At 39.0% G+C, this 13,747-nt stretch overlaps 1 protein-coding gene across 2 annotated transcripts in view; it reads right to left on the bottom strand.

Moving 5' to 3' along the window:
* Positions 1-803: 803 nt before the first annotated feature.
* The window catches only part of ulk3 (unc-51 like kinase 3), a 28,975-nt gene continuing 16,031 nt past the window's right edge, over positions 804-13,747 (bottom strand). For both annotated transcript variants that reach the window (XM_061814720.1, XM_061814719.1), the window contains exons 14-17: positions 11,284-11,324; positions 7,191-7,238; positions 3,787-3,850; positions 804-2,165 (exon numbers count right to left, since the gene is read on the bottom strand). In XM_061814720.1, the coding sequence (XP_061670704.1) occupies positions 2,149-2,165; positions 3,787-3,850; positions 7,191-7,238; positions 11,284-11,324 (170 nt within the window). In that variant the 3' untranslated portion in view covers positions 804-2,148. The remainder of the gene's footprint in view (positions 2,166-3,786; positions 3,851-7,190; positions 7,239-11,283; positions 11,325-13,747) is intronic.

The following is a 13,747-nucleotide window of genomic DNA, read 5'->3' as shown; positions in this document are numbered from 1 at the left end:
CTTCTCCTTTTCTGTTGAATTTTTTCAACTGGCTGTTTTTATAATGTAATTTAAAAAGGGGAGAAGTGATGTTAAATGTGGTTATAATCATGGAACAGAAGATGGAAATTATGACAACGCAGGTAAGTGCACATGTGTCTCTGGTCCTGGCTGCCCAATAAATAATGGCGAAAGTGACAATAATAAGATGTTGCAGAATATACATCACCTAATGCACTGTGTCAAGTGTTTCTGTGAAGACATTTTAGGAAGAATATTCCATTTAAGCCATTTTTGTGAAATGAGGCCTCTAAAGTTGCAAAAATCTTAAAATACTGTATATTGCATCGTACGACTTCAGCTGTGTGCACTTTTTTTGGAAGGGCTGGGGATGGGGCACTTTTTTTTTTTTTTGCAATGCAGGCACAAAAAGCAACTAGTGTGCGCAATGAGGGACAATGATTAAGCCATAGTGCATGCAGCTCGGGCCAGGCTGCTTGGTACTATATGGTTAAAGAGATGAAAATGGACTGTATGCCACAAAGTGAACTGCATTTTTTTTTTTTAAGCGGAGCATTCAAATTCCAACAAGATTTCAAATTGTACTACACAGTGGTCACATTCTTTTTACGACTGCAAAGCATTATCTTATTAGCTTTAGCCCTCGTGTTATTTGTTGTTACAAGAGTAAAATAGTGAGGAGGAAAAAAACAGTCGAATAAAATCAAAACTTGAGCCAGGAGAAGCATTACCTTCCATGTTTTTGGGGGGCAAATCTAAAAATCTATTTGATTTGCAATAAATATAACAGGACGGCGGAGGGGTGTGAACAACTCAGTTTTCAATTTTATTTAAGTGTTAATAACTTCTTTTTACATTTGCATGCCAGTAAAAGCCACAATTTTGCCTGTCCAAATACTCAAGATGGCACAAGTTGAACCCAGTAATGGATTCCTTCTTTTCGGATTATTTTCCAATTGAATTTTTTAAAATTTTGTCCAACATCATGGAATGGATTGTTTGACCTTACAGGTTCCATTGTTATGTATGTGTTACCAGAGAGTACAGTCCAAAAGGGTCAATCCATTAGTAGACACCAGTACGACCGGGACACATTTTCAGTTTTCTGCAAATACTTTTGATTTCAATCCCTTTGGCTTGTTGACCAGAGTGATGTGGTCAAAATACGTTGTCAGCACAGTGTACAAATTCAATTTGTTCTTTGTTTTGCAGAAGCTTAAAGAATTAGCAAAATAGCTCACGTTTACAATTCTAGGGGAGAAAATGTCACAATAGCAGGCCAGATTTTAAACTGCAGGTCAAACTGCTTTTTTCCAGTCTATTTACATTATTTCTGTATGCAGAGGCCCAATTTGGAAATAAATAACTCCAACAACGTGAAGACAAGCACTGACAGAATATTTTTAGTTTGGTTGGCCTGGGCCTACGCTTGTTTTCATTAATTTAAAATAAAGTTAACCTTCACATTTCCCCACTTAGTTGCAGTCAGCAAATATTTTGCTTATATAATATACATATTTAATCCATGTTAAATTGTCTATGTTTTCACTGTAGTTAGATTTACAGCATGTTTTTAACGGGTTTATTTGTGTTACTTTAACAGACGAGTATATTTTGAGGTCACGCTGGCATTGTTGGGCTACAGCATTTGCATGGGAATATATCCGACATTTGTTTTTAATCCATATTTGGAAGAGCTCTGATAAAATATCCCATTTTTGCATTTTCTCTTTATAATGCCATAATACACATCTCAACTGTGAAACTTCAGAGTAAAAAAAAAAAAAAAGCAAAAAAAAAAACAAAACCCTAATGGTGTCACTTGAACAATACAGTGTAAATTCAGTCTTAAAGGTTAAATATTGTAAATTGCATTTGTTTTGAATGGATATACAGTGTGTAAGCTCAAAATCAACTGTGTTGCAGCATTTACCCGGCCTGACAAGCGCTGCTCTCTCTACCTGCAACCTCACCAACAGCAACAACCGAAACATTGACCGCTTCTGGCACAGACGAGCCCACAAGTGTGTGAGGTGAGGTCGGGATGCAGGTTTGATTTGGCATGGAGCACAGAGCGCCATTGGGGTGAAAGCTTCGGCTTGGAATGACGGTCCAAGCCAGCTGGTTTCCCGCCGTGGCGCTTCAGGTTTACTGCACGCAGCATGCTGACAGGACAAAAAGGAGCAATTTACTTTACGATATCCTCTAATGCAACTCTCAATTAATCAATTAGAAAAATTACTATGATGGGAGACCTTCATTGATATTCAATAATTCCAGATTGTTATTATTTTTTTGTCATTACCACGTGTTACAACAATGTAAAAAAATGGAAGAAAATGCTGAGGTGACATTTGACAAGTCGAAAAATGGTAGTTCACCTTCCAATCCCCAGAAATTTTTTTGCATAATCCAACTACCAACAAATCTATATTTTTAGGATGACGGTAATCTTCCTCAAACCTGATTATTACATGAAATTAACAGAATTAATTTCAAAATATTTTATTTAATTTAAAAAAAAAAAACAATAAAATGGATGTTAAAATTGTTAAATATTAGTGGTAATAGGAGTATTTTAACCTAGGGTTGGGCAATTATGGAAAGAAATAATTGGGGATTATTTTAAATGATACTGAAATCACAATAACTACAATTATTCAATAATTTCATAATTTAGTATTTGACGACCAAAACTCAACTTTAAATAACTTAGAAGAACTACCTGAAAACAAATTTGTAACAAGTAAAAATAAAATCCATGGTTCACAAACCATTATTTTATCAATCTGATTGTACAAGACCCCTCAGTTCATGAACATAAATTCATCACTCAACTTTACTTCAACGAGGTTTCAGACAATGATAAGCTTCCAACACTTTGGGGATGGCCCCCTTTTTTTAGCCTGGTTTCAGAAATCAAGGTCCATAAAGTCATGTTGAATGAGTTTAATGTGGACAAACTTCATTTTAAGACTAAACTGGGAGTGTGAATTCCATATTTTAATCCATTTTCATTGCGTATGAATTGAATGAGCACACAGTGTATCCCAATACTTTTGTTCTCATAGTGTATGTGCTATACGTGTACATATGCTCTTAGTGAAACGTCAGTGTTTGCTGAGACGGGGCAGCTGCTTTTGGCTGCACGCCAGCCTGCTGTGGCTAGCTGTGGTTTTCATTAAAATAACTTAGCAAGAATAAGAAGCAGCCCCGTACTTTGGAAATTCAAGCTGCCTCTCCAGTGAACCCAGTACAATAATAATAATAATAATAATAATAAGAAGAAGAAAAATAATTTAAAAAAATCAATAATTCCACAGTGCAGCTCTGTGGTGAATGCAACTGGTTAGAGCGTTGGCCTCACTGTTCTAAGGACCGGGGTTCAAATCCTGGCCCTGCCTGTGTGGAGTTTGCATGTTGTCCTTTTGTGCCTGTGTGTGTTTTCTCCAGGCACTCCAGTATCTGCGTGCGTGTGTGTGCATGTGTGTGTGTTTGTGTACAACCACACGACAGTCTAGTTCCAAATAAGCTAACAGTTAGCTTAGCTTCTTCCATTTCCTTTTGTACAGCTAATCTTTCTATTTCTCATTCTTTTCTGGCAGTCTCGATGCCCTGTGGCACCGTGCTGCCTCCCAGAGGTCAGTCTTGCTACCACAATAGAAATCTTTAAGTATGTGCTGTGTTGCGTTGGTCATCTTGAATAAGCTTTACACTATAAGTGTATTCGCAAGTAAAAAAATAACCACGTATATGATCTTCATTTGAGAACAATATGATACTCACAACTTCTGACAGAGTCCGCTAAGGGCTCCCGATCCAGCGAGGCGTCCCTCTGTGTCTCCTGCATCTGAAAAAAATTCAAGTCTGACATGTATCATACAAAAAAAACCGTAGACCATCTGAAGGGGAAGCATTACATAACATCAATAGCTAGTAGCTACAGTTGCTGCAACAGCCCACCCAAAATCACAGTTTGGTATGTACTTTCGTATCAAGGTCACCATTCGGTTCACATTGAGTACACACAGTGGACCTCATGAATTATTTGTGTTAACAGTAACATTTGATTACATTTAAAATGAAACGTTAAAAAAACCCAGTAAATTCTCCAATCAACCCAAGATTGCTAATTGTAAAAAAAAAAAAACATATCCTCTTTGCATATTTATCTTTTCTTTTTAGGAAAATAAATCAATAGTTTTCTTAGAAAAACTAAACTTGCAGACAGTGCAATAGACAGTAGTGAGCCCTGTCCATCACTGATGCTAACATATAATGCAAAACACTTTAGATGGGTTAATTAGCATAGATTTACAGTAATTACAAACATTCAAAGAGCAGCTACATTAACTCACATGCAGCAGCAAGACATACAAACAAAAGCATACACAGTACGTACTCATACTGTATATTCTCACTACTCTGTGGGAACAATGAAAAGCCGCTATGCAAAATGTCACTTGAACAAACCTGGAAAACAACCTAGCTGACTTCCTGTGCATGGACATGGTCGCTTGAAGCAAAACTTTCCAATATTTTGTTTTCTTTATGGACGGCGTAAATGTTGTGTGCCTTTGATGAGTTCTCCGCCTGAGTGATTAAAATGTAAGGCGTCGGATTGTAAAACAGTGACAAAGCTCAAACGTTTTAAAGTACATAAATGTTTTTTTAACCAATCAAATTTGGCACGCTTTAAAACATTTTTAGGCCTTTATCGTGGGTTAATGACTTGATACACATGTGGTAAATGTTTAATATTTGTTTAAGTGCATTTTTACCAAACAGAGCTAATGTTCATATTTCCCATTTATCTAAATATTGTTGTACATTAAAATGGCGATGTTCAATGTTATTAAAAATTCAAAGTTTATTGTTCTTAAAAAGGATATACCGGTACTTAAATTATTATGATCCATAATAAAATATGGAGTAATATAATAAAATTTGCAAATATGTAAATCAAACATCAACAATATGATCATTTATCTTCTCTTTTTGGGAAAATAAAAAAATGTGGTACTCTATTGTAGCAGGCTGAAATATAGTATACTGAGAGCAAGAGCAATGGATTAGACAATAATATAGTACAAATAAAAACTGCAATATAGTGCAACAGGGGTGGCAGGTGTGTCAGCTGGTAAAGCGTTGGTCTCACAGTTCTGAGGTCCCGGGTTCAATCCCGGACCCGCCTGTGTGGAGTTTGCATGTTCTCCGCGTACCTGTGTGGGTTTCCTCTGGGCACTCCGGTTTCCTCCCACATCCCAAAAGCACGCAACATTAATTGGACACCCTAAATTGCTCCTGGGTGTGATTGTGAGTGTGGCTGTTTGACTCAATGTGCCCTGCGATTGGCTGGCAACCAGTTCAGGCTGTACCCTGCTTCCTGCCCATTGACAGCTGGGATAGGCTCCAGCACTTCCTGTGACCGTTGTGAGGATAAGTGGTGAAGAAAATGGATGGATGGATAGTGCAACAGCTAAGGAACAACCTCATATAGCGGAGGATTACTGTAGCTGTACCCTGTGATGATAAGTCGCAGTGAGTCATTGTTCCATGGCTAGGACTCAAGTGTTTCCAGAAATGTGCAATCTGGGATTTACATCGTCTAAATCGTAAAATGATCTCTGTTATTATATTCTTGTTCATTTTCTTATTCTACTTGTTTTGTATGGCGCAGTAAATCCTGGCCTGTTCAATGTCCCATGAACAGCAACCCCAAATATATTGACTTTATGTGATTTTTGCTCCAATATCAGATATGTACTGTAGATCCAGTTAGTTTGATTTTGTGGTCTGAGTGCGCGCTCATCAAACAGTAAAACAAAGACGCCTTTATTTGCATCTGCAAAAAGCAACACTGGAATATACATGGCTAAGCCAAACTTGCTGATGTAGGCTGTCTTGTTGAAACTGCATGCCAACAAGTAAGCAATGTCAGAGTCTAGGAAAATTTGCACAGAATAAGTTTCCCAATTCCTTCCATTGAGTTGTATGATTTGTGTTTTGTCACGGTGTTTGGAGACCAGAGTAGCTCTGCTTTCAGTACAGGCATAACGTACATCAAAATATTGATCAGAGAAGATGTCAAACCCACAATACAGCACGACACAAATAATGGGTGGTAACTTACTGCAATTAAATTACGTTATTGTAATTAAATGACTTCACCCACACCATAACTTTAAAGCATGATTCAATGGCAGCATCTTTACACACAACCGTGAATTCTAGCACCAGCTTGCTACGCTATAAAAAACATTTTGTTGCTGCTTGCGAGATGTTTCGTATTAAAAGTATGTAAAAATAGCACAAGCAATCCTTGAATTGACATCCTCTCCTGAGCATTTTTTTATTTTGTACTTACAATACAATGGGAACTATCTACTCTTTTTCTTGTTGCTATGGTAATGAGTGTATCCGGTTGCGTTTGAATAGACAAGATAAAGCCCGGTGATCGTAAAAAACGGAATGCGGTGGTATCAGAATACAAGATTTTATAGCTGTAGTCTGATATAGTACAATTGTGAAAGACGAAACTTGTCTTGTAGTCTGATCCAGACATTACATGTTGTCTTTCTCAGATATGTTGTCTGGTTCGTGCCGCCTACTTTGTTTTTTAATAACTTTAGTGGCCATCAGATATTGATCGTGCTGCGTCAAAAGACATGGGCTAAAAGGCTAAAAATAAACTAGCTTTTATATTCAAATACACTGTGCATGATTCAATCTGAAGAAAAGGTCTTTTGTGGCACCGATCAATGGCGAATTATGACAAGAAAAGAAATCAGTATAAATATCTTAATTATCGGCCAATACTGATCAGGCTGATAAAATTGGTGTAAAGTCTACATTTCTTCCACAAAATAAATCGTATCCATTGGAGAAAAAATCTTCATTGAATTTACACTTTCCCACCCATGTGACCAAATTTGCTACATAAACAATGTGCATCTGTTGTTAACATTACAATCGAAATCACATGACTGTTTTCCTGCTCTGGTTTCAAGCCAGGCAAGCACAAGGTGTCCATGAAAACTCTACACAGGAAGGCCTGAAGTGGCATTCAAACACAAAACCTCTCAGTTTCAAGAGAGATGTGCTAACCATTAGACCACCGTGCCGCAGAAAAACAATAAAATAAAAAGGAATTTCTAGAATGCCACAAACTGAAAGCAAAACACTCTTACTTTAATATTCTTCTTGAGGTACTCAGCTCTGCTCATGAGGCTTTTAACCTGGAAACAGAAAACAAGGTTAATCACAGTGTTTTTATGGAAGAACATCTGGCACATGATGTACAGGACTCTGTAATCCTAAAATGACATCTATACACACAAAAAGGGGCCATTTTGAATATTTGAAAGGAATACACCAATGTCACAGTGAATCAGTCAACAAGTAGCAAAACGAATCAGCAGACGCAATGCACTCATTGCCAGCACGATATGAAACAGGCATGGAGGATACGCAGTGGACATAATGAAAGCAGGCATTCCATTACATTATGGGTAGCATACAGTGTTTTTCTGACCTGCACTCAGTAGCACAAGACAGGATGTCTGAGTCTCTGCTGCAGCAGTGTGGAATGTGCGTTATTATTTTTTTTAACTCTCTGGTGAGACCTCTAAGCTGTGGGAAGTGCAGTGCCAACTTTGTTGGAGTAAAGAAACTGCAAAAACATTTCTGAAGGGACACGTGTGCTTTTAGGCTAAGGGGCCGCAGGGCAGGAGAAAGTAAAACATAGCAGTGCTTGTGCAATGCTACACAATGAGACCTCCTTGGTTAAAATAGCGTGATTTGCCACAGCAAATAACCATTTTTACATTTTGATTTTGTATTCTGCCCTCAAACCAGAAGGCTTTAATCATTGTGTCCAATAAACATGGAGGAACTTTGCGTGGGCTGCACTTTCTCATTACTTGAACAATACATCAGTTTACACAGAATACATCACAATGAGGATTCCAATTGACAAAAGATAGAGAATGCTGGGAATGGAGTCATTTTAATCATCCATCCATCCATTTTCTGCACTGCTTATCCTCACATCGGTGGCGGGGAGTGCTGGAGCCTATCCCAGCTGTCAACGGGCATGAGGCAGGGAACACCCTGAATTGGTCGCTCGCCAATCGCAAGGCACATAGAGACAGACAAAAGTCCCACTGATAATAAATCCGAGAGGGAATTTAGAGTCTCCAATGAATGCATGTTTTTGCGATGCGGGAGGAAACCGGAGTACCCAGAGAAAACCCACACAGGCCCGGAGAGAGCATGCAAACTCCACACAGGCGGGGTTGGGATTTGAAACCCGATGCTCAGAACTGTGAGGCCAACACTCTAACCAGTTGCTCCACTGTGCCGCATCAGTTTAATCATTCATTTATTTTGTCTCGTGCTTATCCTCATGGACGTGCTGCAGCCTATCTTAGCTACAGTATCTTCGAGGAAAAGGCGGGGTCAACCCTGGAATTGTCACCAGCCAATTGCAGGGTACATATAAACAAAACAACATTTCAAACTCACATTCACACCTATGAGCAGTTTCAAGTCTTTAATTAACCGACCATACGTGTTTTTGGGATGTGGGAAGAAACCACAACATCCAATCAAAATCCACGCAGGTACGGCAAGAAAGTGGAAACTCCACACAGGCGAGGGCAGATTTGAACCAGGGTCCTCAGAACTGTGTGGTAGATATGCTTACCAGTCTTCCACAGCGCACAACCGAGTTGGTTTATTGTTGTCTAAAATGTTTGTGGTTCTGTGCATTCAGCGTCACACAGTATTATGTGCAGAGGATTGAGTTAAATAAACATTTGATTTTGTTTCTTGGAAAATTTGTTGCCCATGTTCTTTCTCGTGTTTGTTTCAATTATCAATGTAAATCTTTCAGTGTCAACAGCAATAATGGTGACAGACATATAAAGAAAGCAATTAAAAACTCAAATGTAACCACCAACAAATCACATTTGAAGAAAGGAGTACTTTTTTTTTAAAGGAGGCATGAAGACATTTGTCATTACCAATAAACACCTAACCTAGATTTAAGGATTTTAATTGCAGTAGGAGAAAAGAACATTGAGTTACTTTAAGTTTTGCCCCTCTTTAAAGCATTGGCCTCACAGTTCTGAAGACCCGGGTTCAACCCTGGCCCTGCCTGTGTGGAGTTTGCAAGTTCTCCCTGTGCCTGCATGGGTTTTCTCCAGGCACTCCTGTTTCCTCCCACATCCCAAAGACATGTATTAAATGGACACTCTAAATTGCCCCTAGGTGTGATTGTGAGTGCGGCCGTTTGTTGCCATGTGCCCTGCAAATGGCTGGCAACCAGTTCAGGGTGTAACAAGCCTCCTGCTTGTTGACAGCTAGGATAGGCTCCAGTACTTCCCGTGACCCTCGTGAGGATAAGCGGCAAAGAAAATGGAAAGAAAATATATATACACACACATAAAAACACACAAATTCAAATTTCAAGGCAATCTTTTTTTTCCAACAAACGAGCAATAAATTAATCTCTATTAGATCTGTATTATTTATATTTATCATACAGTACAAAACTAATTTAGGCTTTCACAAAAATAATGGCAAATTAACAATAAATTAATAGTTTATTTAACTAATTATAGTTCTAAACTTTGTGATGGATGACTGGTTGGGAGGATGTAGTTGAATGCGCAAATGAGGGGAGCTGGAAGAGTGCATGCAGTTCTATGTCCGTGTGTGTGAGAGTGACAGAAGGGAAGATGGTAACAATATAAATTTGTTCTTTTGGCATGACATGTTCAGAGGCGAGAAAGTGAGTATATTGGTAGAAGGGTGCTGAGGATGGAGCTGCCAAGCAAAAGAGCGAGAGGAAGACCAAAGAAAAGGTTGATGGATGTTGTGAGGGAGGACATGAGGACGGTGGGTGTTAGAGAGGAGGATGCACGAAATAGGCTGATATGGAAAAAGATGACACGCTGTGGCGACCCCTAACGGGACAAGCCGAAAGAAAAAGAAGCCACTCTTTTAAACTACAAGTGTCTCTGGATTCCCCAGACATCGAGGGCTTGCAGTCATGCAGAAAGCTTTATTTGGTTCCCATAAAAGCATACCAAGTTAGGCTAATGCACCATGTTAAGATAGTAGCTGTAAAAAAAAACCTCTTTGTTAGGTTGAGTTTTAAGGCACCTTTTTAATCGATATTGTAGGTAAACTGATACAGTGATTTTTTTTTTTCCTCAGTTATAAGCAACGGGAAAATTTCATGTTGTGACCATCACCATCCTCTTACCTGAACTCTATTGCAAGTGGTAAATCTTGGATGCTCAAATGAGAGAGGCAGAAACTATCAGTGGACAAGTTCAATGGATGAGAGACTTGATAAGGTGAGGGAAGAAGAGGGACTCAATATTAACATATAATTCCATTAACCTTTTTTTTTTGTCCAAAATATATATGTATATATAATAAAATGGATTACGAAATTACATTCATCCATCCATTTTCTAAGCCACTTATCCTCATAAGGGTCGTAGGGAGTGCTGGAGCCTATCCCAACTGTCAACAGGCAAGAGGCGGGGTACCCCCTGAACTGGTTGCCAGCCAATCGCATGGCACATGGAGACAAACAACCACACTCACAATCACACTTGGGGGCCATTTAGAATGTACAATTAATGTTGCATGTTTTTTGGGATGTGGGAGGAAACTGGAGTGCCCGGAGAAAACTCATGCAGGCACGGGAAGAACATGCAAACTCCACACAGGCGGGTCCGCGATAGAACCCAGGACCTCCAAACTATGAAGCCAACGCATTCCAGTTGAGCCACCGTGCCGCCGGTAATATAATTTTGATGATTAAAATGAATTTCATTTATCGTCACCATACAAACTGTACAATGAAATTGGAGAGGAATATGAATACAGGTCTGTGTCTGTAACACGGTATTTTTGGTACAGTAACAATTTTTTGTTTTGAGCCTTTTGTTGATGGCAACAGATTTGGAATTAGGAAGCACACTAATTACTGGAATTAGGAAGCAAAATAATTACAAGAGGCTCACAAAAGAAACCTTGATTCACCTATGATGACTATGTCAACTATGTCACCGTCAAGCACACCAGCATGTGTGTATTCGGGTTGTTAAACTTTTCATTTTCAATCTTTTTTTTTTTTATATCAACTCTGCACTGTTTGGGTCTTTTAGACCATGAAAAAGTACAAAACATCACATCATTATTTAGCACAGCAGAAGTGGGGGCTGTTATGTGACCGGTCACTGCCACGATGGTGAGACTCACCTCGCCATGAAGCAGCTCTCGACGGCGGCCCTGCGGCTCAGCTGGGAGGGACAAAAGAGAGAATAATGACCATATTGTTGTACACTATTTGAGTCATGAAACAGTCCACCCCACCATGTGCCAGAAACATCATGAATAACAATGGAAAGCGTTCAAAATATAATCAAATTTGGATTAGATGACGTCTGCAAAATGAGGAAATGCCAAGATGCATGTTTATAACTTATGCATTAAAGAGACTAATGATGATGTTTAATTTTATCCGTCATTACAAAACTCAGAAAGAATGGTAAGCTAATTGGACAGTTTAGCTATCAGGTCAAACAATAAGTGTCATAAACAAATTTCATAGACATAGTTTGGGATGATGTTAAATAAAAATGTGAGTGTGAACAGTTTACTACAACTAACCAAATGTAACTCGGGGTGGGGCGGTTTATTATAATTGTCTGAGCCTTTCATTTCATAATGGCATGCTCTTTTTTTTTTTTTACCTATGTCATTTATTAATTGGGTGAAGGGGTGGGCATTGTAAACCAGAAAGAAGTGCCTAAAATAGAATGCATCCCAATGAATACAGGTGTTTCCAGCAGTCAGTTGTGGAGATTAAAAAAAGTGTGGAGACGTTTGCGGGGATGATGAAAGAGTTGGCGCCAAAAATGCCAAGTGCATTATAGGTCTGCTGTAAAGCGACACTTAACATGACAATCACAACAAAAAAAAGTTGACAAAAGTGCGTTGCACCATCAGTCAGTACAGTACAAATTGTGAGTAGCTACATGTGAGAATAAGTTTCATACTACTGAATGTGTTTATTGAAGTCACATCATTAAAATATCTGTTGGGTCGCCTCTGATAAAGCTGTCTGCACTGTGTTTTTATAATTGAGACCCTAAACTTTAATCACATCTCCTGTTAAGACTGCTTGGACAGGTGAGCAACAACATTATCTCTGTTTTTTATTTTCCATTCTTTTGAAAAGATTTCAATTTTTTTAAACTTACCTGTTGTACAGGTTGTGTATCACAAAAGTGGAAAAGGTTGTGAAAATGCATCACCTGTTTACTAGGGGTGTGTAGACATTTTATATCCATTCTTAAAGGAACACTTTGTCGAAAGTACACATTAAAAGTTGGTAGATGAGGGGTCAGTGTCTTTTAATGTCAGAGTTATCCACAGATTTCATCGAGAAACATCTCTAAATTGGAAAAGTATGATCGAAATTCCTCTCTCGCTCAGACATTCCAATGAGCCCGGCTGGAAAACTGACTCCCAATCAGCGTTTGCCACGCCTGCAGTGCTTACTGATCTGACCCCCCATTGCTCATGGATACATTTCACCGAACAGAGAACGCCCACTATCTGGCATTTTGTGGCCAAGTTTTGTTAAAAATGAAGACAAACAAACAAACAAAAATTGCATAATGTACAATGTTCACGTCTGTGCATCTGAGCCAGAATACACACAGGCGGAACTTGATGAGTTGGAGAGGGAGCGTGGCACTGACGACAAACAATAATTCCATTATATGGACCGCGGAGATTTGTTTGATGCTTTTCTGAGGAGTTGGTTTAGATGTAGAGAATATACAGCAAGGGTGGCCAGACTTTTTTTTTTTACCCCAAGATCTACTTTTCAAGCAGCTATCCTCTCGCAATCGACAAGGCATATGTTAGCAAGGCGTCTTGCAAACCCAGCTCTGTCGGGAGGAATGAGCCTGATAACTGGGATAGGACTAGGATATTGTAAACGTTTAACAAAAGCAATAGTAGCAAATAATAATGAACTGTATGTTAACCAGACTTTTAAGAAAGTAAAAATAAAATCCTACTTTCAATATTCTGGTATGTAGCAAATGTAAATAATTTGGGGAACCCAAATTTACCCAAAACAGGAAACATTTGGTCTTATGTCACACTATGAGGGAAAAAAAGCTTGTGCCTTTTCATATGGTAAATGCTAAATGGACTACACTTGTAGAGCAATTTATCTACAACATCACAGTGCCCAAAATGCTTTAGAAAGCCTCACATTCATCCTTCCACACACATACATTCATACATCAATGGACAACTAGTGCTATGCAAGGCGCTACTAGGCCGGATGGGAGCAAATTAGGGTTCAGTGTCTTCCCCAAAGACACTCAAAGTCGGGATTCGGACCAGCTACCCTTCGCTCACTGTTCAACACGCTCTACCTACTGATTAACAGCAAGAGAGAGAGAAAGAGAGAGAGTGTGATACTGGTCACACCAATCAGATCGGCATATAGTCGTGGTTTGAACAGCTCAAGAATTTTACTCATGCATCACCATAAAAGCGAGCTACTTCTGGCCATCCAGAGGGTTCCATGTGTTCTGCTACATCATATTTTGAGCATCTTCGCTCATTTAAAAGTGGAAATCAGCGGTATGTTGACAAGAGTGAGTGCTGGCTGGCTGGCTGGCTGGCCGTTTCAAGTTCT

This window comes from Syngnathoides biaculeatus, chromosome 3, assembly GCF_019802595.1.
Source record: "Syngnathoides biaculeatus isolate LvHL_M chromosome 3, ASM1980259v1, whole genome shotgun sequence".
Taxonomy (NCBI): Eukaryota; Metazoa; Chordata; class Actinopteri; order Syngnathiformes; family Syngnathidae; genus Syngnathoides; species Syngnathoides biaculeatus.
Note: the sequence above shows the minus strand (reverse complement) of the source record. Positions and strands in the feature narration are given on the sequence as shown.